Source organism: Photinus pyralis, unplaced genomic scaffold, assembly GCF_008802855.1.
Source record: "Photinus pyralis isolate 1611_PpyrPB1 unplaced genomic scaffold, Ppyr1.3 Ppyr1.4_LG6, whole genome shotgun sequence".
Lineage (NCBI taxonomy): Eukaryota > Metazoa > Arthropoda > Insecta > Coleoptera > Lampyridae > Photinus > Photinus pyralis.
In genome coordinates, this window is record NW_022170663.1 from 16,370,607 (window position 1) to 16,397,326 (window position 26,720).

At 37.3% G+C, this 26,720-nt stretch overlaps 1 protein-coding gene across 1 annotated transcript; it reads right to left on the reverse strand.

Moving 5' to 3' along the window:
• Positions 1–12,766: 12,766 nt before the first annotated feature.
• On the reverse strand, positions 12,767–13,859 carry LOC116174272. The gene has a single exon (XM_031492160.1). The coding sequence runs from the start codon at positions 13,707–13,709 to the stop codon at positions 13,113–13,115; it is 597 nt and encodes a 198-aa protein (XP_031348020.1). The 5' UTR covers positions 13,710–13,859; the 3' UTR covers positions 12,767–13,112.
• Between the last annotated feature and the right edge of the window lie 12,861 nt (positions 13,860–26,720).

Genomic DNA, 26,720 nt, shown 5'->3' on the forward strand with positions numbered 1-26,720 from the left:
ACGCCTGAGGACATCGATGGTGGGACTCTCTTGCCTTTATCTTTCTCCGATGCCATCTGTACGGGTATGCTATCTGTTGATGGGCCCTCCCCATCTCCGTGTGTAATTTCATTTCCTGATAAACTTGGTAGTTTCGTTAACTCTGGGGTTTGCTCTACCTGTTGTTCTGTGACGGTAAGGCGGCAGCATGAGGCCTTGTGACCTTTGCCTTTACAATTGAAACAGATAAGTTCCTCGTTGGAAATGAAGATTCTAAAAAAAATCTCTTTATATTTCACGAGAGTTGTAGTTGGAATATCTAAGCTCTCTTTCGGTTCCACATCAACTTGTCTACGAAAGCTTAAAACATGCTTATAATTTGGGTCTGAAAGTCTCGCTCCAATAAATGTTATAGGTGATACCGTTTTTAAGTTCAATCTGTTAAACTCTTCGATTACCATCTCGTTTGGGGTACATTCGATAAATGTGTCATTAATTGTAATACCTTTTTGACTAAGTATGAAGTCAGTTGCTTTCGATGAGACGAAAATACATATTCGTCCACCCGCCACTCGTGAAGCAAACAACACGTTTTTAGGACCAATTATTATGGTTCCCACCGCAATAATATAATCGTTTTTGCAGGAACAAGAATACCCTGGTCTCTTTCCGGAACAGTAATCTGAAATGGCTGTCTCTTCCCCGCAATAGAGGCGAAGGTTTGAACGTTAGTGGTTATTTGATTATTGTATAAATTTTGAATGTCGTTAACCTCCATCATGATAAGGAACGACCTCGTGTGGCCAAGACGGACCAAGGACTCCCCAAGCGGTGGAGCCGTTTGTTTACGTGTAACGTACGACTTATGTAATACAACTTGAAATGAATCAAACAATCTAAAAAAAAAGAAGTAACTAAAATGGTTTCCCAAAAATAAATAACTAAAAACTTACCTCAGAACCATAGCGCTGTCCAAAACACCTCGTGTTCAAAAAAAGAATTGCAGGTCTCTGCACAATCGAAGCGCAAAGAATCCACGATAATAAACACATCCGACGCGTATGAAGTATCGACGTGTAGGTACTGGCCAATCATAATTAGACTTGAGTTGTATCAGCTTCGGCAGACCGCGTCCCACTTACGCCGAGTAACGCGTAAAACACGTAACACGTAATACTTCTTATCGCAAACGACCAGTTAGAGCCTTTTATAAATCACGCAAAATTTGACCAGATGTGTCTTACTTCTAGCACCATATCTAAATTGAAAAATTTACAAACGTCCTAAAAACGAAACGACACTTTGTACAAGATTTACTTTTAAACAATTGAAATATCTCACATACAGGGTGGCCAAACCTTATTGAATGTGCTAAAACCAAATTAACGTGCGTGACGTAGTTTACATAACAATATTACTTTTAATTATTATTTATTTTCGGAAATATTGAAGTACGAAGTTCACTTGGGGTCGAGTGCTTTAACTTTCGAGTCAAGTTGTGACGAGTTTTGTATTAAATTTTTTCTTCAAACCTCAAAACATTAGTAGTGAGCGCCAAAGTTTGACATTATTGCTAGAGTAGATTTTACTTTTCCTTTTTCTGTGCCCGGAGATTACTTAGGTTACTTGTGTCGCTACGAAGAATATACCTTCCGAGACCCGATTTTGTTGACGATTACTTATGTTACTCCGAAAAGTCATATCTGCTACTTTGATTATCCTTCAGATTGGCTTTGTTATACGAAGATACTGTTACTGTTACTATGTAAATTAGTTTTCTAAATTACCGACAACACATATCTACGATTTTTAGTTACGTTATTTGAATCACCCCGACGAATTTGTTGATACTATCTTAGTTTTCTAGAAGTTAACGTCACGTTTATGTGTTTGTACGGGCAATTCGTTGTCAATCAAAATTTTGCTCTGGCTGATATAAAGTCATTTGAATGGTTCCTATTGAGTATTAATTACGATTTTAGTATACGATTTACTTAGTGTCAAACGTTAGACATTCCTACCGCACTATTTTGTGCCGCGTTATTCCCTATCACTCTTGTTTTCAAGGTTGCTAACATGGAAAAATTGAGGAACTTGAGGGGTAGATAAAGAGTATTCAGTGGTACATAAATCTGTTGAGAACTGTTAGTACTGAGTTAGTACAATGACTCCATTATTTTTCGAAGAGAAAAAAGATTGTCTATGCCAAAGACAAAGTTAGAGGATCTACTTTCTTGGCTTAGAAAAGGCTATTTGTTAAAATTTCGTACCTAAAAAAGATCAAATAATTCAAAAATCTTTCCATGGTTTATATAAAATGTATTTAAAATTTAACGTAGATTTAAGAAGACTAAGGTCATTAAAATAACAGTGAAATTGTTTTGGACGAAACGGTCTCATCCTTATTTACATATTTTCAGAAATATATTCATTTGTTTCCCACATAATTATTCCATTGTAGCTCAGTTTTAAATTTAATTTATCATCAAAGTCTGTTGGTATCTTTTAAACAGTGACCAGAGAAGGAGTAAAGTTATTGTTGTAGAGAACAGGATATTTTAAACAAATTGGATTGAAACGTTTTAGTTTGTCCCTCACAGTGGCGTATTTAGGGGGGGGGGGGGGAGGGGGGGGGGGGGGATGAAGGGGATATACCCCCCCCCCCCCAGAAGAATTGAGTTATCATCATAGCTATTAGGTATTTAGGTAATACTCCGCTATCCGCTCCGCCCACTTTAAAATAAAGGCAATAATATATAGGTATATATAGAGAGCAATTTTGGTTTTGGTTAAAGTCTAAAGTCACTAAAATCTAAATATTCTGTAGTATTCAGTATTCACTATTCAGTGAGTGATCAGTGTTGGCAGTCAACGATTTGGCTATTCGGCATCGATCGGCAATTCGCTACATTGATGCCCAAAATAACAAATAGGTATCAGGTACTTAGTACTGCTACTGAGGTGAGGTACCTGCGTCCTGCCTTTCACGAAATGACGAAAATAAGAATTTTAAATTTTAAAAACAGGAATTTTTTTGCCCATAACTTTTGATTGAGACGTCTAATCGAAAAAGTACGACTCGTTTTGGATTCTACGCACCCAAATTAATAAGAAAAAGTTTTTTCCCGAGAAATTTTGGTGCAGTCGATTTTTGGTAAAAAAGGAAGGTAATAACTGCCTTTTTTTGCCCAGAAAAAAAATTGTCTCAGATCGACCAGAAAAAAATATTTTCTTATAGAATGTGGCAGGAGAACATACGCACTCCCTTGCATTTCTATAGAAAACTTGTATCAGGAGGGCAAAATAGGTGCATTTCACTTATCCAGATCCAAAAGATAAATCCCTATCAGGAAAACATAAACAGTGAGGAGGTGTTTAGCAAGCAATTTTATACGTTTGTTCCTAGACGTCTAATCGAAAAAGTACGAATCGTTCTGGATGCTACGCACCAAAATTAATAAGAAAAAGTTTTTTCCGAGAAATTTTGGTGCAGTCGATTTTTGGTAAAAAAGGAAGGTAATAACTGCCTTTTTTTTGCACAGAAAAAAAATTGTCTCAGATCGACCGGAAAAAAATATTTTCTTATAAAATGTGGCCTGTAGAATCCATAATTTCAAACAGTTCCAAGTTCGGACTACTAGATCAAAAGTTACAGCCCTTTGAATTTTTTGTCGAAATTGGTTTTCTGCCCAGAAATATACCTATTATTCAAAGTTTTCGTTGACTAATTAAAGCAAAAGCAATAAAGGGGCCTGTCAGCATTAAGAAATAAAATACCGTTCTAATCTAATCTTTTTCGCCTGTACAATAATAAATAGATAAATGACTACCAGCATCAGCAACCTGCAACCCAATTTCTATTTCTTACCCTCCCCCTTCTAGTACGCACTGGGTGACTGTATGTGCCACGAATTGTTTAATCCCCCCCAGAATAAATTTCTACGTAACGCCACGGTCCTCATTAAATAAAGTGATTCCACCAAAATGGTAAAGATTTTTGCTAATCGAAAACTGACAAGTAAATAAGGTTATACGTACGACATAAAAAAATCTGCCTCCGACCCCTTCAGAATACATAGAACAAGCGCAATCTCATTGGGCAGAAAGTTCTCTTTTTACACAAATATCCATTCAAACCCTGCTCGCCTTTCAGCGATGAGAGAAACAAAAGTTCCCATTCTCGCGCTATCTAAAGCAACTTTAAAAACTTTTAGATGCTTTCCAATTTATTCACCTGAAACTTGTATACCCACCTATATTCATTGCTTTACTTTAACGATAGGACCAGATTACACCTGCTCCCCCCCCAGGACTATCGTTAACACAATTCCCTTTGTCGTTGCGCAAACATCAGTTCCGCATTTTATATAAAGCAATTCCGACGTCACGATTAATATTACTCCAGAATAATTGACTGCTAGACTACTTCATTTTCTAATGTTTTCGGTGACAGAGGGATGACGATGTCTTAATTTTGAAAATGACCGAGATAAAGACGGTTCATTAATAATTCCTGGCGTTACTGCTAGGTAAAAGGGAATAACTTTGGCTCCCCTTTTCGTATAAATGCAGCGTAATTTGGATAACTCCGTTCATTGGGAGGAACTTGCTTGGGGGTTCGTTATTTTTGAGGATATAAGGAATTATTGTTCAGTCGTCATTGTTTTCACTTGACGCGCTCAATTATCGCAATCCAAATCCTTTAATATTTGTCTATTGCACGTATGGATTTATATTAGTATAGATCTTCAAAACAAATCGCACGGAAAGCAGGCAAATAAACGATTGGGGGGGAGCATTTATGTTCATTTTGTTTTCGATTTATTCTAAAATGGAACTACGGTCGATGACACAAAATTGCGAATGTGCTACTTTTTAACACATGATACAAATTTTGTGCCTTTATCCAAAATTTTAAAGTGGGACTACGGCTATACCAGATAATGTGACTTTCTTTTCATAATTTTCGCTAATTTTGGCCTATTTTCTTCCAAATCGATTTAGAAACTGAGTCGATCACGTCAGTCAGTTCTGTCGACCCTAAAAGAAAATTGAGATAAATGCTACTATACAACTAGAATCTTACTCGCACCCTAAAGCCTCTACCCGTCTAACGAATTTCAACAGAGCAATAGAACAACAAATTTTAACCCCTTACATAGCGCTGAACTAGAAATCGGGACTAGCAATCGACCTGATGCCTAAAATGCGGTAGGCGGAGTTACATTGTCCCTACCGAGCCTGACAGAACTAGGACATTCAAAAAGATCAAGGTCCATGTACTTGCCACCGACAGGGGTTGAAAACAATCAAAACAGTAATAGACCAGCAGTTGTTTAGTCGCCTCTTACGACACGCAGTGCCATCTGCGGTAGGGGTATTCTTTCCCGCCCCTACACGGGTAGAAATTAGGTTATCTGACCTGATGAGAAAGGATACGAGTACCTCGTGTGTCTGCGTCAATTCTAATGCCGCACATCAACCTAGGAAACTTCTTATCGATTCCTGCAAGCGTTGTAGAATACCAAAATTGGCATGATACGTATGATCTCGTTCCACGTTTGCATCCTTGAATTTTAAAAGTTACGAGCAAACCACAATTTTATTAAAAAAAACTGTTTTGGCCAAAAATTTGGAAGCACACAACAAAGAGAAAGCTTCATTACGTCACATTTTTTTTTAATGCGTCAATTAGGATGATTTTACGACTACGAACAATCAAAGTTCCATCTCTTTTTCAGGTTCCCTGCAGTAGACATTTCCGCAGCAGTTTTATCAATTAATTAATAAATTGAGCCAATTCAGAACGAAATTTCGAAAAAATTTAATTTCGTTACTGGTTTTCTAATGACCTTAAATGCTGTAACTTTTTTTATTCTGTTGGATTTTCAAAATAATGTAGACAAAATTTAGAGGATTTTTCGAAGTTGACAAGCAGCCTAATTCTGGGGTAAAGCCCTTTTCAAAAAGCTAGCTGTAGAGTGTTCGAGAGTCCAAGTTCACATTGAGAGATATATCAGCGACATCGATACACCTACACCACCAAGAGGTCCCATTTTTACCTCCATGGGCGAAGGGGTCATGGCACCATATTGACACAAATCTTGCCGGACCTTGTAACGGTAGCTCCAAATTTGGGTTAATTTTTCAGAGATAGGCAAAATTGAAATTTTAGTTTTTGAGAATTTATCAAGGGCTGGCTTTGCAATAAATTATGTGACTAGTGCCATTTCAAGAGTAAATCTGTAAGCATTTGGTGAAATTGAAGATTGTCCTCGCTACGTCCTTTAATTTCTGTAGAGCATTGTTTTCATAATGGGTTCTGGATGTCTTGAGACAAGATGTCACTGTAACTAGAGCCAAATGGGTATCGATATACTCCAAACCACTGAATAAGAGTGAGGTCATTGCGTAGTGTGATTAATGCGGAATTGGCATGTGGGAATTGATTTAGTACCTTATCTTATTTAATTGGTTGTGCAAAATGAAGACAACTAATAAATAAGTAAAGTAGGCCGTGTTGCATTGATACGAAGCCATTTTGTGGGTGGTGGTTAATGAGATAGAATTTTTGGGATTAATTCGGTCTTGGACAACAAGATAGTTAGTACGTGGTCCGTTATTTCAAGCACTAAACGGGCGGTTAGTTCGGGTTTTGGGTTACCAGAGCAACCAGTATATGATAAGCGAAAAAAGTAAACTCGCCCTCAAAGAGATTCGGGCATAAAAAAGAACCCAGCGGTGGTTACGGATATTTTGTTTTTTTGGCACGTAAAATTTAACAACGCAAGTTCCGTTAGTTACAGTTAAAAGAAGTGGAATAATACTAAAGTGTCAGTTTCATCCACGCAGATAAATATGGATTATCGCCAAATTAAGAGGAAGTAACAAACAGTTCATGTGATCGTTGTGTAATGGCGGTTTCGTCGTATAGAGGAAAGTCGCAGACGCGGTCAAGCACAAACTAATTAAGCGAGCCAAATTGTGACTTTCCCGTAACTCTGAAACGCCAGGGTTACCATTAAAAAACTACGCCTAGTTTTTCAATTTTTCTTCCAAAATTGTCTTAATATTTTATATTCTGGTATAACTACGTATTGTTCTGTAAACTACAGAGCCCAATGCCGAAAATGAGAGCGCGTCCTGTAGTTAAAAAAATTACGTGTTGTTAATGTAATTGCGGTTTACGCATTTGAAATAGCAGTCGGGGCACCCTGTAGGCATAGAAAATGTTCAATTTATTTGGTAGGACCTGGAAGGAATTTCACAGTTGGAAAATTTGTTAGCATTTTAATGTTTTTTTCTGTAAACTTAGAAAATGTTTGTCATTTAATGCTATTTGTTGTACTTAGTGAGTATCATACATTTTGGAACGCATAAGTAAGGGAACATTTAATTGTACCTATTCTCGACGTAAAGTAAAAGTTTTATCTGGTCAGATGTTTTGTAAAAAGGCGTTATGGGGCAAATTAATTGGTCTTATTTATTAACAACGCCACGTGCAAGATAACGAATGAGGGTTTTGGAGTTCGAGCGATGGCCAGATAAAGAAGTTTAGGGGCTCGCACCGGAAGTTGTTACGCATGCGGAAGACAAATGCATTTTCGTTGGATTTTACGGAATTTGGTTGAGGCCTTCGGATTTTTCAAATGTTTAAGTGTTTAAAGTAAATCTTAGGATTTTTCCTTGTGTCAGAACCGAGTCATGCCCTGACATAAATTTAAAAAAGAAAATAATGATGTACTTTGAACTAGCTAAGCAGGTGTTTGTTGGATGGTATTTTGGCCGCATACCTTACACAAAGCATTTAATTTTGACGCCCAACGTGGGGCCACAGCAGTATCAAATAAATGGGTAAATTGTAATTTAAAAAAATCGATTTTTTTAAGAAGTGCCATTTTTTTGAAAATGGAATAACGTTTATAGGAAAAACTTTTCTGTAAAGTGGATGTACTCGCATACGCTAATAATGCAATTGTCAAAATGTTCAAGGAGTGAAATTCGTAGAATGGATTTAGGGCGAACGTTGGGGGAGCGATATATCCGGCTGCAAATTTCCCGCCCATCATCTGAAAAGATATACCTTCCATTACTTTGAGACATTGTAAAATCGATCCTGAGGTAGCCTCTAAAATTTTTTGGAATGATAAAGCAAAGGTTTACAGAACTAGTCTTTTGTGAGTTTCTTTAATGTAAATTCTCCGCGTGCCAATCATGTGAGTGCGAAAAATCGAAATGCCTTGACGAAGTCACGATATTCAAGTGTGAATTTTAGTAATTTTTATTAATTTATTTAAGTGCCTAATGTACGAAAAGAGAATTACAATTTGGTAGTTGATTTTGGTCTTAGTTTCCGTTTGTTTTAGATAAACTCATATGCATAGTCCTTTACGACTTTGAAACTGAGACTACACTTTACAAATACCTGCTTAGCTATTCTCATACCTACTATATTCTCGTTGAGGCTGAGGCGAATTACTTTCTCAAAACGAATTTGCCAAAGTCATTAGTGTCAACTGCTTTCCTGCGGCAAAACGGTTGTGTAACCGTGAAACTAATCTAAGTTTACATTTCAACGTAAATAATATGTACTCGCGAAAATTGCACCATGTCAGAGCATAATTGAAACCACGATGACAAAATGTTGTTGAAGCCGACACGGGACCGATTAGCGAAACAATTTTGTGACATGCATTCTGATACTCGATCATGGTAAGCTTCTAGAATAGCACAAATTCTCGAGCTTTTAGTTAGGCTTGCTGTATGCATTTAGTAATTGTGACCAGGACTGAACGTCTGGATTATGCAAAAGTAGGAAATTCGGTTAATGGTTACTCTCAGGTATTCCTCAGGCTTTTTCTTGTTGCATTCATGCAATATTTTCGATTACTGAGGTCCCTATCCGCAAGTTTCCGGAAGCAGTCTAATAAATAATGTTACAGAAAATCTCAGAGCCGTTATTGTAAGTACGTGCGGAAGAGGTCATGATACCTAGAGGGGGGAGAAATTGACATTCAAATAATTTCTTCAGACATTTCTTCCTCACAAATGACTAATTTATATTTTTTTATGGAACTCATCGGCTATTTTTCCATTTTCGTCATATCCTTTATGGTTTTTTATTGATCACCAAATTATGCTATCAGTGTCACCAGAAAAATAATTCTTTCGAGTCTCCAGATTGTTCGAAAACTTCCTCGTTTTTACGAGCTCCTTGAGAACACTCAAATTCTTCAACGTTTGGGATTTTTAGATGTTGGGGATCCTTTATATCCATCACCTCCAACATTCTCTTACTTTTTTCCCGATTCTTCATTGGACTTTTTTGGACTTTTCCCATTCCCAGATTCATCAAATTTTTTAGATCGACCTTTCCACATTTTTTAGATCCTTCGATCCATCAAAAACTTTGGATGCCTCTTTAAATCAATCTTACTTTTTTAACCGTCTTTCAGTTCTTCGGATCCGTTCCAATGTTGCGCTTCTCCGGACCTCTGCGATTTATCAGTTTCATATTTTCCGATTCTTTAAATTCCCATTTTGAAGATTTTTGTATCAAACTCCTCAAGTGTGTAAAATTGTTTGGATTCTTTTGAATTCCTTTGTATTTTTAAATTCTTCATGTTCTGGCGATTTTTTAGATCTTTTCTGTTCTCCGAATTCCTATTCATACCCACGATTTTCAATTTTTTATTATTCTCTAAAGTATTCTGTTTATTTACATCGTTAAGATTATTTTGTTTTTACGAATGATCCTCCAAAATCTTTCCGTTTTGAATTTCTTCTACTTCCTCAGAACCAGGCTAGAAACCAATTTCGGAAGAAAATTCAAAGGGCTGTAACTTTTGAACTAGTAGCCCAATTTTGGAACTGTTTGAAATTATGAATTCTACAGGCCACATTTTATGAGAAAATTTTTTTCCGGGTCGATCTGAGACAATTTTTTTTCAGTCCTTAAAAAAAGGCAGTGTACAACCTTCCTTTTTTAGCAAAATAATAATAATAATAATATTTATTCATGTGCTGTGATGCAACTTACAATCGTCAATATACATCGTGTATAAATACAAGTAATATATTATTCTAAATAGCGTAATAATAATAAAGAACTCATCGTAAGAATAAAAAGCTTTACCAATAAGGAAAGTTTTTATCTTATTTGTAAATAAATTATATGGTAATGACTTTACATTAAGGGGAATGAAATTATACATTTTTTTAATAACAATATCAGTACTGTTCTGAGTTTTAACTAGACGACAAAAGGACAAAAGGACGTGATCTTTATTACGAGTATCATACTGATGAATATCACAGTGTTTAATAAAGCGAACTTCATTACGTTTTGCATGACATAAACAATTATAAATAAATAAACAAGGCAGTGTTAAAATTTTATGTTGTATAAAAACATGTCGACAGTCTTCTCTGTACCCAAGCTGAGAAATAATTCTTACTGCTTTTCGTTGTATTTTAAATAACGGTTTCCAACAGGGGTAGTAACCCCAGGCAATAATGGAATAAGCTAAATGACTTTGTACTAGAGCAAAATACGCGGTTCGAAAAATCGACTGCACCAAAATTTCTCGGTAAAACACTTTTTCTTATTAATTTTGGTGCGTAGAATCCAAAACAATTCGTACTTTTTCGATCAGAATTCTCAATCAAAAGTAGGCTCAGAACTTTGGAGTCGTCGGTTTCTTCTGACCCTTCGGCATTTTACCGATTCAAATTCTTAATTTTACATTATCCAAACTCTCCGTTACGGAGCATATTATTCACGGTGTGATCACTTGTTGGAGAACCCCCGTTACATCTTTCTCTCTCTTTCAACAAGCATGTGAAGGATCTAATTGCACAAATTAGGAGTGTCTTTAGAAATTGTCACTTTTCGGTTGTGCTCAGTTAATTGTTGTTTGAAAGCAAGCTGAAGCACTTACCTCCACCTTTCTCTGGAGGATATATAATACGAGTATTATCGACACGTAAGTGATCCGCCATTTGCTATTTCTTTTTTCTTACCTTGGGCATTTTAGGGATCTCTGCTGTACACGAATTTCGACGTGAAGCAATCGTCAGATTGTAGATACCTAACCAGTAAAAGTACCAAGATAATGCCGGCAATAAAAATGGCAGATTACTCACTATTTGTGAAATTACCCAAATCGACTACTGTGGAAGATCTTTCCAATCCTGAGCGAGTTGACCGTTCATGCGGCGAATTTGAGTTAAAACAGGGCAAACCTAATTTCTACAGTTATAAAACCTATAAATATGGGGGGGGGGGGGGGGGGGGGGCGAGTGTTTCGATTTTCTTTACCCTTGTGCAGCACTTGGAGCTGCTCGCTAACTTTTCTTCGCTCAAACAGTTTGCGGCGCCTTGTGTTTTGTGTGGGATGTGAAGGGAGGACAGCTCGGACCTTTAGTTGTGGCTCTTTGAACTGTCACATTTAGGTTAGGTATGTTTTGGTGGAGGAGATGGTTCGGGTTTTCCTGGGGTGTTGAGCATGTGTGGATAATCGATCGCCTTGGATTTAGAGGGCTATGTTTTTGTTTTGGAGGTGGGATGATTTTTATACGGGGGTGGGAATTTCAATTTTTTTGGTTTGATAGTTTTCCTCCTGTCGAAGGAGAGAGGGGATGCAACGATTTATTTGCTCCTTTAGGAAGAACTCATTATTATTGCTCACGGTATTATTACTTGTCGGAGAATCCCCGTAACATCTAAAGCATTTTGATAAAAGGGATCCACCTATCGATGAAATTTTGACGCGCAGGAAGGGGGAACTTCCTTTCATTTTATCTTCTATCAGCTAATCTATCAGCTAATGGTGTAATGGTTCTTAAAATGCCCAAGATAAGAAAAAGAATTAGCAAATGGCGGATCACTTACGTGTCAAAAATATATCCTCCAAGTGGAAATAAGTGCTTCAGCTTGCTTCTAAACAACAAAAATTAACTGATGAGCACAACGAATAAGGGGGAATTATACTAAAGACACTAATTTGTGCAGTTTCACCCATATAATTAGCGACACTTCCGCTTCACATGCTTGTTGAGTAGTCCATTTAAAAAAATAGCTATTGATATCGCAGGCCCCTTCCCGGAGACAGTTTCTGGAAACAAATACATCTTGGTGGCCATGGACTTTTTCAGCAAATGGACAGAAGCATATGCGCTACCAAACCAAGAAGGGACAATCGTGGCAGACATTTTGCTAAAAGAACTTTTTAGCAGATTTGGAGTACCCATGGAACTACACTATCGCCATGGACGAAATTTGGACTTGTTTGGGAGAGTGCCATGAAAGATTAGTCATCGGCGATAAAGAACGAAGGCGGATGGGACATAAGCATTCGATTGTGTTTCGAGCCAGTTCCAACTTAAATGCGCTTATGTTATGTTGTACATTCTAAGTGATAAAAAATAATTACTGTTATAAATTAATCCATTTTAAGACTGCTATATATTTATTGTTAGTTAATTTTAAATAAATAAAACCACGTAGTTAAATCTACGTTAGATTACATTAGTTTCCCTTTTCCTTCCCAGTAGCGGTAAAAGTACTCACTATCGCTATCGTCGAACCATGCAACATTTTTCTCTGTCTGTCAGTAAAATAAATTGCAAAAATTAAATGTTGTCCTCAAAGTCTAAAAAGTTCTAGAAAGTGGTCAAGTGTAAAATACCTTCCAAATGGATTGGTTAATAATAATAAAATAAGTGTCTGGCGAATAAGATCCCTAAGAGCAAAGAAAACCGAAGAATATCTGTTTTTATTTCCCTTTATTCAATTTTTAACACAACAAATTATTAACATATCACAAATCTTCATATTATTGGGTTTACTGACAATAATAAATATATATATCACAGCGATTACGACGTCATATTCTTGAAATAAATAATATAATAACATTTACGATATGATTATGTTGATTTGTCGGTATTGAGGTAAACTGATCATTTAAAATCTATAAAATTGTCGTTTAGATGTCATCATACCGGAGGTCGTTGGCGAATTCAGTTATATGCGAAAGGAAAATGTACACCGTCCAAAAAAAGTCACTTTTTAATGTTCCCTAATTTATAAATTTTAGAATATCTGGCGACTAAATGAAGTCCATCTTTCGTCATACCGCGCTTCCCGAGTAACCGAAAGTGCTAGACCTTTTCGTGAAGTCCACAAAGCCGGCGTCGGGCGTTTGAAAAGTCTCGATTTTCACACACTTCTTTTTCGGCCGCTGGTGCTGCAACGTTTTACTTTTCGAACAGTAACTACTCGAGCTATTCGAACTAGAACTTCCGATTTCGGCGACGCCTAAGAAACCCTGATGAACCGTTACGCCGCTGTGCGGCATTGTCCCGTACTTGTTACAGGAGAAATTCGAGTAAGAGAATGGGGTCGTGTGCAACGTCGTAGTGCAATGGTTCTTTATTTGTATAGGAACGGTTTGAGCTGCCAACGTATTTGATACACCGGTATAATTCGGTTCGGTGATACCGGGCGTGGTACTTATGTCGGAACTAATGAATTCCATGGACTTATTCATGGTGCAAACGTCTGGGGGTGTCTTGTTCAGTAGAGGACCACATTCGCACTCATATTTGGGACGGTCCGTGCAAATGGGGTCGTACTGCTGACGATGTGACGTTCCCGCGTGCTTCACTAAGTACTCCGTCGACAGACGCTGATGCTCTCGCAACTTGCGTTCTGCACCCGGTACCATTTCTCGAACCTAAACATAAAAAAGCCTGTGTAAGATGGGAATGATATTATTATAGTAGTAGGGGTGGCAAAAACAAGATCGGGAATACATAATTCTCTTTGTATCAAAAGGAATTACTTTATTCATAAAAAATCCGTACTAATACCCAGGGGCGGACTGGGTACTTACACTGCCTTTTTTTGAGCCACGAAAAAAAAATTGTCTCAGATCGACCCGAAAAAAAAATTTTTCTTATAGAATGTGGCCTGTAGAATCCATTATTTCAAACAGTTCCAAGATTGGGCTTCTAGTTCAAAAGTTACAGCTCTTTGAATTTTCTTTCGAAATTGGTTTCTAGTCAGGGGCGGGCCAGGTGGAATTGCATAGATTACGGGCCATTAAAGTATTAGTGTAGTAATGAAGGTGGCGGGAAGGGGGGGGGGGTAGCTCTGCGGTGCACCACAAAAACATTTTTTGCTTCATTTTAAGGTACTCCTTTTTCGGAAATCAATTACAATACAGTTTTTTTTTTAAATTGCAGCTGATAATTAAAAGTAACAAAATATACAATCCAAACGAGGCGCGTCGCCTATCATTGTATTTCAGCACTTTCATGCTACGCCAAAAAATGATAAATTCATTGTAAAACACTTCAATTAAAACAGAATTTTTAAATTTTTTAACAACCTAACATCAACCCCAATTAGAGAAACGTGTTAATAATTTATTAATAGTGCAAGAAACTAAATACAGCACATACTTATAAATTTCCAATGGGCCATTATGACGTACAGGCCAGGTGGCAATCGCCACCCGCCCCACCGGGCCAGTCAGCCCCTGCTAATACCCTTGCTATTGCTATTTTTACGACGAAATATCTCCGTTTAGCCAGTCCCTCCATCTATCTATTGACCTGAAATGTTGCTAAAAGAAAGATTAGTGGCTAATGCACAACAAAAATCTCCCTCCTCTCGTGGTAAACAAAAAACATATATCAAAGCTCCAAAATCTTACTAAAAATGGTCGTGGTATTCCGTTTCAATTTCATATATACTTTGCACAGCTCAAAGAGCTTAAGCTAGGACTTAGCGATCACTAAAAATCGACGAATGGGAAATAGACAGACACACCAAGGAAAATCGAGTTTTACAAAAGGTCTGGCGATAATATAATATTCAATATTTTAAGGTTTTCGTGACTATTTCCATAATAACAAAAATGTTTAGAATGGAAGTCTGGCAAAGACTCGTGTCTCTCGTTTGTATATTTAACGCCATTAATGCGAATTATTTCAAAAGTATAAAGGTCGTGCCCCTTGTAACTTCGAAATCGTCCCTTAAATCACAATTAATCTCCTCGCAAGGAAATCCATCTAAAGTTGCCCGAGGTTAGGATTATTCTGTACGGGATTTCGAATTATTAACGACAATTTATTCCAAAAACGTGTTTGCCTGTGTAATACCACGTAATTGCCCCTCATTAACGTTGGGCACGGTCTGCTTGCCGTTATTAACATTAAATCAATTCAATTGGCAGCACTTGCACACCTTTTTTCATCAGTTGGAAATGACGTGGAAGTTCCAATCAAAATGTAGACATTCATGAGAGCATCCCGTCAGATGTGTTTAACTAAAACTTAAAATAAAATATAGCTGTTGAATTACTGCGCACTTTTGTGGGAGATTGTTTTTCACAATAAATTACTATTATTATTATGATTAAGATCGCATTCATTACCAGTTCTTTTCAAATGGGACAGCCAAATATTCATTGCCGAGAGTTACCAAACTTTATTCACCCTGAATTTAAAAATAGCATAGTCAAATAATTAAACACTTGATTAAGCAATGAAAATTTTAACAAAAGCATTTTCTATCTCGATTTCCCCCTAGAAAACTTTGTGATAACTAAATCATTAATTAAATGAAACAGCTGCCTAAACGTTTTTCTTTACCTATAAGAAAAGAAATAACTTAAAATAACTTAAATGTAATGCAACAAGTAATTATTAATAGTTCCACACTGTGTTCTAAACTTGCTTCTAAACTTGCTTCTAAAAATGTTGTGTAGGTTTAAACTCTTCTCGTACCAACTAAATGTTTGTTGAATATACATTTGTCTCTATTCGGGAGCATTTGGGTCGCCTAAAGAAGGGCTGCTCACCTTACAAAAATAACCCTCGATGAGATTTTTGGAGTTTCTCTAATAATAATAAATTCATTGGTGTCCAAGAGGTACAACATCCTCCACAAGTTCCCTTAATTGGGAAAGAACTCCGTGAAAATGTTTTCATTGCGAGTATACTGGCCACACCCCAATCGGGGAAAAATTTCACTCCACCAATGCAATAATAACAGAATTCAAATGCCAGACTTTTCCTAAACTTGTAAAGTGAAACAATGATTTCATTTCCAAACTCAAAACAAGTAATTGTACGATTAATCAAGCGAAGGCGTTACTAACACTTGAATTTAAATTACTTAAATGATGAGAAGGGTCGAAAACATTTGCACTAAATTGTATGACATCCTTTCGTTTACCTAATGATGATAAATCAGCTTCTAATCTATATAAACAGGGAATAAGGTTGAAAGTCAATTCCAGTTCAATATACTAGTTGATTCAGTTATTTCGAGGCGAATTAATAACTTGATGGGATCATATTTTTTGGAAAAAAGTTTCATACAAAACTTGTACAATCCCAAGGGACCTTGACCTCGACTTTCAAGGTTATCCCAACTTCAGAGTTTTGAAAAACGTTGAACGTAAAGAGTGACGATAATACCGATGTTGCTGCCATATTCCTACAGTATTTGGAGTACGTTAGAAATGGCTTACGAAAACACTGAAACATCGGATAGTTTGTTGTGGTATTTCTAAGGGTAGATTAGTTCAGAAATCTGCATAGTGTCAAAATCAGAGAAATCAGATTTGTAGGATAAGTGGAACTGTGAAAAAAGATTAGTAAGCCGTGGTGGAAATTCAATCGCCTTGATTCTACGTATTTCAATTCAATAGAGCTTTGTTTTTTTAATAACTTTAGAAAGTCATAGGCTCCGGAGAGTGGTAGATCAAGGGATAAAATGCATTTATATCAAATTCATGGTTTTCTATTTTTAATACAAATTTTAGTAATTTTTAAACTTTAGTGACGTTTAAAGATTAAGGAAAATGTAAATCTGTGGATTTATAAAGACATTAACCCAATAAAATTTTGTAAGGAGTTTTATTGCATGTGTTTTATTTATAATGGACCCATGAAAATTAGATTTAGAAAATTGTTTTTCATTTAAGATCTAATTGTTAAAGTTCATTAGAGAAAATGGGTCCATTCCGATTATGAGTAAAGCAGAGACAGAGTAACGATCTGATGAGGTAAGTCAACTTGTGCAGAATTTTCCCTTGGATGCCATCAGTGATAGCTTTAAAACCAGTGCCGAGCGAGTCAAACTTAGACAGAGATAGTGTAGTCAATTTGTTACTTTTTGGAAATTTAATATTATAGATCAAGAGACATTTCAGTTGACTTACCCCATCAGATCTTTACCTCTGCCTCTGCCTGGGTTTCCAGTCACCTGAACGTTTCATTAGTAATACTTAATAAGTAAGGATTTTCAACTTCAACGCCAAGGCTCGATGAACCTAGGATGTTGGCGTTAGAATTCTGTATTGTCGCTTTACCGAATGACATCGAATCTTTGAAAACATACTAGCAGTGTGACTCCATTTTTTGCGCTAGCGGTAGAACAAGATGACACCAAGTTAAAAACGTGGTCACTCGCGACCGACTAAAGCGCATTTTCTCCACACAGAATCAGTAATCACTCCGGAAGGAAGTGACTAATCCAAAAAATCTTTTGTCGCACACAATGAACAAGCTTAAACTGGAGGATAAGTAGTGGTACAGCCGGACAGGCGGGCAGACAAACAAAGTGCGGATAATAACGTTCATTTTCCTTTTGAAAAACAACGCTAAAAATGAGCCAATCAGATGCTATACCAAGCTAATACGTGAAGAAACCTCGAAGGCGTACAAGAAGTCTTGGCCCCAAGATCTTTATAAATACGAACCGAAGGAAGAGGGTATCATAAGTACGTGTAGTGAGACTGATGACGTAAGGAAAACAATGTTCTTTACGTATTTCGTAGATTATGGAACATTCGACCACATTATCGTAGAAGCAGGAACTGCAGGAGCGGTGATAGCGAATAGGCTCTCAGAAGATGCCTCCCGAAACGTTCTTGTGTTGGATGTCAATGGTTACTCAAATAATTTCTCAGATATTCACCGCTAGCTTACTTAAACGGGCTGGGGGAGTACGATTGAAGATATCTAAGCGTGCCTCAGAATACATCGTGCCTAGATACCCCCCCCCCCCTCAAATCAACGTTCTTTTACCTACAATTCCCCGTGGTACGTTTTCCATAAACACGTTCACTCCTAACAACTTTTGTGATAGTGTTTTATAAAGGACCGGCCAATCTTCCGTTCCTGACCAGTATACCTTATCCCACAGGCTCCTGGGGTGACATTTGCTAGTCCCTTAATCACTTTCCAAACACTATTATGCATGGGTACATTTGGGTGAAGAATGTAGAACTGTGGGGTATGGAATACTGGAGGGTAAGTTCTGCCTCAAACCTAAAGGCCGCTCCACACGCAACGGAAAAACCGAAGGCATGCCTCGGGGCGACGGGCCTTGAGGCGAACCTAAATTATAGGGGGTCTCCACACACTACGGAATATACGAAGGCCAGCCTTAAGGCACGCCAGTTTCGCGCAAAAATGACGTCGACAGATAACGTTCTTCCTGTTGTTGGATTATTGTTAGCTGTCGAAAGTAATAAAAAAAGAGTGAAGCGAAAGTTCTGGACTAAAGACTGGTTACAGAAAAGGAAATGTTACTTCCATGTAAATTTATTAAAAGACCTGAGGTTCAGTCCGAAAGATTGGCACAATTATTTGCGGATGGATGAGGACACATACTTAAGGCTCTTATCATTGGTGACGTCGATCATTTACAAAAAGGACACCATAATGAGGACCGCAATTACACCTCATGAAAGATTGAGTGCCACATTACGATTTCTGGCTATAAATTCCTCTTGTTTTTGCTTTGCACGGCCATGACTATATGAAAACTTGATGCAACGGACCTCTTTTCACACAAAACTACACCGTGTGTCAATATGACATTAAACAAAATATATATTTCATATGGAAACTCATATTTCTTCTTAAAAATTGTGTAATTTTAAATGTGTCTATGGCCAGGTTTGGTGGTTGACACACGGTATACGTATAGGGTATAACGGAATCGCCTCAAGGCCTACCTCCCACCCATCCACACAATACGATCGGCCTTGGAGCGCTATAAAAGAAGAGGCAAATCGAATGAGATTTTGTATTGAAATTTCCGGCCTCCAGGCGTCAGATGCGCAGGAAAACCTCAACAGAATTCTCCATACACACATAGAGGTTTTCCTTGAGGTCTTGCGCCTCGAGGCATGCCTTCGGTTTTTCCGTTGCGTGTGGAGCCGCCTTTAGCGGTTGACAATAAATATTTTTGGTGGAAATTCAAAGCACAAATTGACGCTCATCTTGACTGCATTGTTTAATTTAAATAGAGCATTGTTTCTTAATGGGTTTTGGAAACCTTTCGAGTCGAGATCGAGATTTATATCATATTTCGTCTATTTAATTAGTGTTATTCGGTTACAATTACAAGTTACTATTAGATCCTAAAAAAATAAGCCAACTGATTTTCAATGGGAAAGAACAAACCTCTTTTTTCTGGGATTTTTGTAAATATAACGATTCCTATGGTAGCCCAGTAAAATTCCACAAATAAAGGTCAATTCAAGAAAAAAAATCGCGACGTTTTGAAAATTGGTACAGTTGTGAGCTCGAGGAAGGGGACCCTTTATAAGGACCCTTGTTTAGTTTTTCTCATTGGTCATTGGTAGCGAAAAATTCTTGAGATAAAACTTAAAGCTAACAACATTTACTACAGAAATGGTTTTATGCTCTTTTTATGTAAGACTACTACTTTCGGAGTTATAAAGTACAAACATTTCCAAAAATTGTGATTTATTTGCATTCTAATTGTCATATTTCTGATATAATATTAAGGCTGCCTGTCACCAACGATTGTTAAAAATTAACTGGGAACAATAACAAAGCTAAACATTGTCGCCATTGCAATAACAACCAGTTTGTTTTAACAAAAGGTGGTAAGGGTCGTTTCATATCTGACGGAAAATACGTCGCGTATCTTCGGTCAAGTACGTACGTCCGACGCATCTTTTGAATGATTGTGCGGTGTGCAATTATTGAAAAAGTAGCATCAAATGAAAATGTAGCTGTCATAGGCGAAGACGTAAATTTGCTGGTCTTATTGATAGCTGGGTGTTTTCTAAATTGCCCCACTGATATAGGTGACAACTGCCGCGGGGGCTTTGCTACTATTTATTGATTGACAATTGACTTTGTTTTGATGGTTTTTTTCCCCTGATTTGTCCTTTAGATTACTTCTTGTCGTTGAGTTCTTGTGGGGATATTTAAAGAATAAAGTTTATGCTACTCCACCCGGAACATTACAAGGGTTGCGAGCACGTATAACCATAGTGTAAGAATAGAATACACTATGCTATAACTCAACAATTTCAAGCGATAACCCCTGAAATCTTGCAACATGTACGGCAGCGTTTTGAAGCAAATCTTTATCTCCGAAACGAATCAATAGAATTTAAAAAGCAAAGGAGATTAGTAATCACGATTAAATTGGCTTTCAAATAATGTGCCATTTGCCATAGGATTCCATTTAAAATTTTATGGGTAAAGCTCCCTACGTAGAGGGGTGAAGACTTGGGTTCGTGATTTGTATTCCAAAAGTTGTCCCCCTCGAATACAAAATTGACGTGTTCGAGGATTTTTCGAAATTTCTAAATTTAATACCCTAAAAGCCCTCTGTATGCTTCTCGTTGGGCCACTCTGTCTTTTATGAAATGACTTAAACCTAAAATTCCTACCTAGCCCGGACATGAGTAATTGCTTCCTAAGGGGAAATGGACATCTCTTTCTTAAATTTAAATTGTTCAATACCCTGTACTGCAAAAGTAGTTTGTTTCAGTTTATGTTGACACAATAAATAGTAGAAATCTTCTAAGTTCGATTCCCTTACCATGAATTTTATTTGCAAAATACCTCTGTCTACTTCTACATATATTTTAGACGGGAGTAAAATCATCTCGAATATGCATTACTTTGCCTACATCCCCTCTTTTTTTCGCATCATATTACCGACTATTCTTGCCAACGTCACATGTCTACGACATAAGTTTTCATTTCGCGAAAAGAGCAAAAAGAGAAACTTTTGCGTTTTAGGTTTTCCCTCACTGGGAGTGCTACTTCATCGAATTAGTCAAGCAAAACGCAATAAACGACAACCACAATGCTGAAATATTTATTACGCTGAGAACTGAAATTAATTCCTCGGTTTATAACCAATTTGAACTAGTTAAGCGAATGTTTCATTCGTCGACATAAAACCGATGCGCTTTAAAAACGCGTTTCAAAAGGAACACCTTCCATTTTCATTTCAGAGCGTTTTAGATTAAAATCTTTCTCTTTATACCTAATGCTCTGTTAAATGCAAAAGTGTGGATTATTTACAAGAGCGTGTTTGTTTCGTTATTAATCTAGCAACCTCCGATTTCTCTTTAGTTTGAGCAATTAATTAAAAGACCCTTTGTTTTGGTCTCCTGTTTTTGGCGTATCAATCTAGTGTGTGCAGCGGTCTGGATTTAACGACACTCTCGCGTTCTTCCAAATTACGCCACACAAACACAGCGTTTATTTCTAAATGCTAATATTATATCAGGCAAGTAGAATATAAACAAAAATTGCACGTAATAACAATTTCTGTGAAAGTGGAATACTGAGCGAACCTCTGTGGGGTCGCCTGTTGAAAACTAGAACTCTGAGCTAGCGAGCGGTAATGCGCTTATTTGTTCCTTCCACTCTTCCAGTCCACAGACAATCAAAAGGATGGTATTTATCTAATAACGTTTTCGAGCTTCAGGGTCAGTTCTCACGGTTAAGTTTATCTGGCGGTACAGTTCCACAGTTATCCAAAATCCAAGTTGGGTTTTTTTACCGTAAGGAAGCATTCGTTAAGTGACCGTAGTTGCTGCCAAATCTACGGTCTCATTTTCACACAGCGCGTTGTGCATTTTCACGTTACAACCATCCACTGGGTGGATCCCAACGATAGAAATTAAGCCAACAGCGAGCTATCATCTCCATCAAACTACCGTGCATCGTGACGTTGCATAAGGAATTTTCGCAGAATTTTCAAGAAAAAATCAAGAAAGTTGAAAATATCGACGTGTAACACCGGCGGAGATTCTATAGCCGGTCCGTGTAGGGCGCAGCTGGAGGGCCAATTTCAATTATAAATTGAAGAAACGGTCTCAGCTGTTACTCTACTGCGAAACATTACACACAAGTAAACACAAGTAGGCGTTGGCACGGTGATACCGGCCCAGGGAGACCGTGAACACGGCAAGTGATGAATTAGAGCCAATCAGTCTCTGCCGCTTGTAGAAGGGTAGTGGATGACTTTTGGTGAGACAAAAGAGCCGAGTTCTCTCTAATGCGAAGTTGTGGCCGTACCCTTTCGGGTTGCACAACACCCAGTTAACCCCTCCCCCGCCCCTCCACAAAATCCACCACATCGTTTGGCATATGACTGATTAACGAAGTCGTCCGGAGATTAAAATAGGATAAACACTAGTGACACAATATTATGATAGTTCAGAGGACACTGCAAATGCAAAAATACGGGAAATTCCATGTATCGAGCCAGGAAGTATCGCGTTGAGGAGAAATCTTTTATGAAATGAATGGAGATGAGAATGAATGGACTATTAAATAATAAATCTACACAATGGAATACCGAACCTCCCTTAACTCATGAAAATCAATAGCGACCTTCGATTTACTTTCCACACGTTTCAAAGACAGAGGTTATACACACGTACCGATGTACATAAAATTAACCTGTACAAGTGTGCTGAATGATGAATTACCCTAAACTAAACCCCCTCCCCAAAAGCTAAAATTCCTCGAATGGCGAATGCTTTCGAAGTACCCCTTCACCCTAATTACAATAAAAATAACGCTTTACGATTTTTAATATGAATAGGAACTAAAGTATTCCGACGTATAAACAGTCATTGAAAGTTCATCGGAACGAAATGATTTATCTGACCTATCGTTAATAGTTTTGTTTATATGCATAATAAGGTTTGTAGAATTCGTTAATTGAATGTAATTAATAAACTCACCAACTGTAAAACCGAGCCAGACTACGATGTGGCTGCTTACCTGAAATAAAAACAAAAAATCATTATAACAAGGATTAATTATATATCACCCTATAGATCAAAAATTGCCCTTTCCTTTCCGGTTGTTACTACGGCAACGCCGCATTATTTTCATGCAGCTTCTCGCCCGCAACCACAAAGAATCAGGTTTCCACGTAATATAGGGGTTGCAAATCTCAAGGTAGTAATAATTGCAAATGGGGGTTCGCTATACTGTATAGTTTTCAATTTCACTTTGCCAGTCCTGCTACGTATACCGTGGGGAAAGAAATGCCTATGTAAGTGTGGGTAAAGATATAAAATTAAATAACCGCAATAACCAGTTGTTCCTAGAGCCGTTGAATACCATTTGGAAATTCGGATGCTATCCCGGAATAGGGGGATTTTCATTTCGTTTAAGAGGAGTTTAATTAACTCTATAACAGAACGGTAGAATCAAACTAACCGGGGATTGTACCGTTCAATAACAATTTCAGTCGGCGAATGCAGTAATATGTAAATTTCGATGCGGTCTGAACTTTTCTTTTTGTTGGCTAAGTGAATTTATCACCCAAAGACTGATCATTAGACTCATCCCCTAAATAGTGATTTTCGAAGTTTCAAGCTTAAACGATTAGGATTAACTACAAAATCAGCATAGCAGAAAACTACAAGTATTTAAAGGCTTAAATAAATTGGGGATAATTACCTACTGAGGATGGTTTGTCAAGGAGGTGCGGAATTCAACAGATGCTCATGAGGAAACTTTGTTGTTTCCGCTCGTCTTGACAAATTGTGTTCGAATTGGTCCAAGTGCGTTGTTAGAGTTTAATGGAGTTCTTACAAAGTTACAATTAATCACTATCCCGTTCCCGAAGTATTACCGCACTATACTGCACTGTAGTTTATGTTATTGCAGTAATTGCAATATGCTGTTTTGTTATCAGGCGCAGGTTTCACAATATCAAGATAAATCGAGTTTTAATGACCCTTACGCCCACACTTTTATGGAAACGTTATTAGGAAAACGTACTATTTCATTTCGCTTTAATTAAACAACCTCTGACAACATCCGAACAAAAACAAGAGAAAACCCTCTGGATATTTTTGTCTTTTTAGTCGATTTTCATTTAAGACAAATTTCCTGCATTCCTGCAGATTAGTAGGTATTCTAAAATATCTTTGCTTTTCCTTTTGGCGCAGAACACAGGAAGTAAAACACTAATAGAGGATAACGTAATGTGCGATTCTCAGATAAAATATAACGCTTGGAACATTTGAATAAATACTGTTTTAGTGTACACGTTTACGAAGGGTGAGCTTTTTGGTCTACACATAGATAAATAGCAAGACATCAGCCCCTTCTTTGTTTTCATTTTCAAACCGTTCAAGTAATGTGCAATGGGAACAATTGCTAGATGCAGACAGGCGAGACAGGCCATCGGACGAACGGACGGACGGAATTCACTCAGGTATTAGCGGTATTTTTTTAAGAAAATAAAATCTGTCACTCTTAATTTCATAGTCTACCCCGTCTATACTTCACTAGTTCGAAAATTGAATAGGTAGCAAAAAGGTTGTAATATGGTTACAAAATACAAATTGCGTCCATGACGTATAAACTATGACTGTGGTGTGAAAAATTAGGCTGCACTTCATTATTATACCCTATCTATACGTTAAATTCGCCGCAAAAATTGTAATTATTTCCATTTTCTATGTCCTTTATCTCCGCTAGTTACTTCTACAGATTGTACATTATTCACCTCGTTTACGGTTACTCTTTGGCACCTTTAGTCACGAAAAGTCTGGGTTAACACGGGATTATTTTTGTACCGAGTATTAACGCAATTGATTGGATTCATAGTGGCTGTGTTTATACCCTGATTAGAAAGTATCAAAGGGATTAACCAATTAGGTTGTTTAACCAGGATCAGGAATAAATCCGGATACAAAAAGGTGATGACTTTCCGAAGGGAAGATGTGGTATCTTCAGCACACGGCCACCTGTAGAAAGCATTACCGGTTGGCATAGAGGTCGAAATTCCAACCCGGAAAACCTTCGCCATGCCCCACCTCTACTATGCGTTAGTAGCAAGTTGTGACAATCTTCTGCAGCCATGATCTTCGAAGGGCAAGTATCTACCTGTGTGTGCCAAATCTGCGAAAAGGAATTTAAGGAACTGTATAGTTTTTATTCCTCGCGAAGTTAGTTACGAGAGCATTCATTTAGGTTGTTCGGTATCGTTTGATTATTTTACAATTATGAAACGATTTATAACAACTCACAAATAACTTATTTGACATTATAAAAACGTATAAGTTGCAAAGAATTAGTACCTTCGTATCTTGCTAATTACTGACATTAGTTGGATATACGCGTTTTCGATTCTCCTACGAATTTATTGTTTAATGACTTTACTTCATTGTCGAACGTTTGTGCTTTCCTTTACCCTTTTCATCTGCATCACCCCATTTACTAACGTGTATTTCTTCGAGTGAGATAATAAATAAATATTGTTTTATATTCCTTTCCATTATTCCTAGAGCCAATAATTTCGATAAGAGCTAGCGGAGATAGCCTAAATACAAGAATTGTGTAAACAAATATAGCAAACGAGACTCGAAAAAAGAAACCTTAACTAATGTGCGATTTTTCAAAAGTCATAAAGAGATGCCTTTTATCGTTTTTGAGAGCACTAAAAAGGTCTTTACGAAGTTTTAGCAGACGTCTGAGAGGATTATCTTTAAAAATATTTAAGCTTTCATGAGTCACTATAAGTTTTTCTGCAAGAGATTCAATTATTGCTGCAATCTTTTGGTAGCTCATTTGAGAGTATTAAGGAGATTTTAATGCGAAACCTTGAACTTCTTTAAAAACCCTTTACAAATTATAAGGGTACTCGATCGCGTTTAAAGGTCTTTAGAGACTTTTAGAATTATCAACGATTTTGACGTTAATAAAAGCATTCTATGGTCTTTACAAACCTTGAAGTCTCCATACCCAATAGATTTTCAAAAGCTTTGGGAGCTTTAAAATTGTGCACGTGTCTTCTGACCAAGTCTTCCTTTTTCGGATGCAATATGCGTTCGTTCATGCTACGGTATGGGCCCGTAAACTTGTTGGAGATAGGTTGGCTTTGAAAAATAGAAATATAAAAATAATGTCAGATTGAGTTAGTCAATAAATCGTATTTCCAATTTGCTGTGTTATTCTGCGCTATATTCAATAGGTTATGGGCTATCGCGTGTGAATTGGTGCGAAACGAAAGAGTTTAGTTGGACCAATTGTGCAATTTCGGAAATAAATTTCAACATAAATAGAAATGGTTGATGAGGAAAAGTTTGTATTCAAACAATTTGAGGGTCGTGAGTTCGACAATTGGTATTTTCGTTTGAAAATTACTTTAGAAGAAAAGGGCGTCGCACGATGGCTGGAAGAAGATGCTATGGAGGCGAGCAAGGTGACCGGTGAAAAGGTTGAAATCATTCTAAAGGAAGACAGAATCTGCAAGACCCACATCACTAGACGTGTTGCGGATTCGCATTTAGAATATTTGAAAGATAGACCGACGGCATTTTCGATGATCCAATCGTTAAAAACAATTTTTGAACGGGCAAGTGTGGCAACTGAAATTGGTGTCAGAAAGCGCATGTTAACAA

Excerpts from the sequence above, each read along its gene's own strand:
- LOC116174272 (XM_031492160.1), bottom strand. The coding sequence starts at position 13,709 with ATGGTACCGGGTGCAGAACGCAAGTTGCGAGAGCATCAGCGTCTGTCG.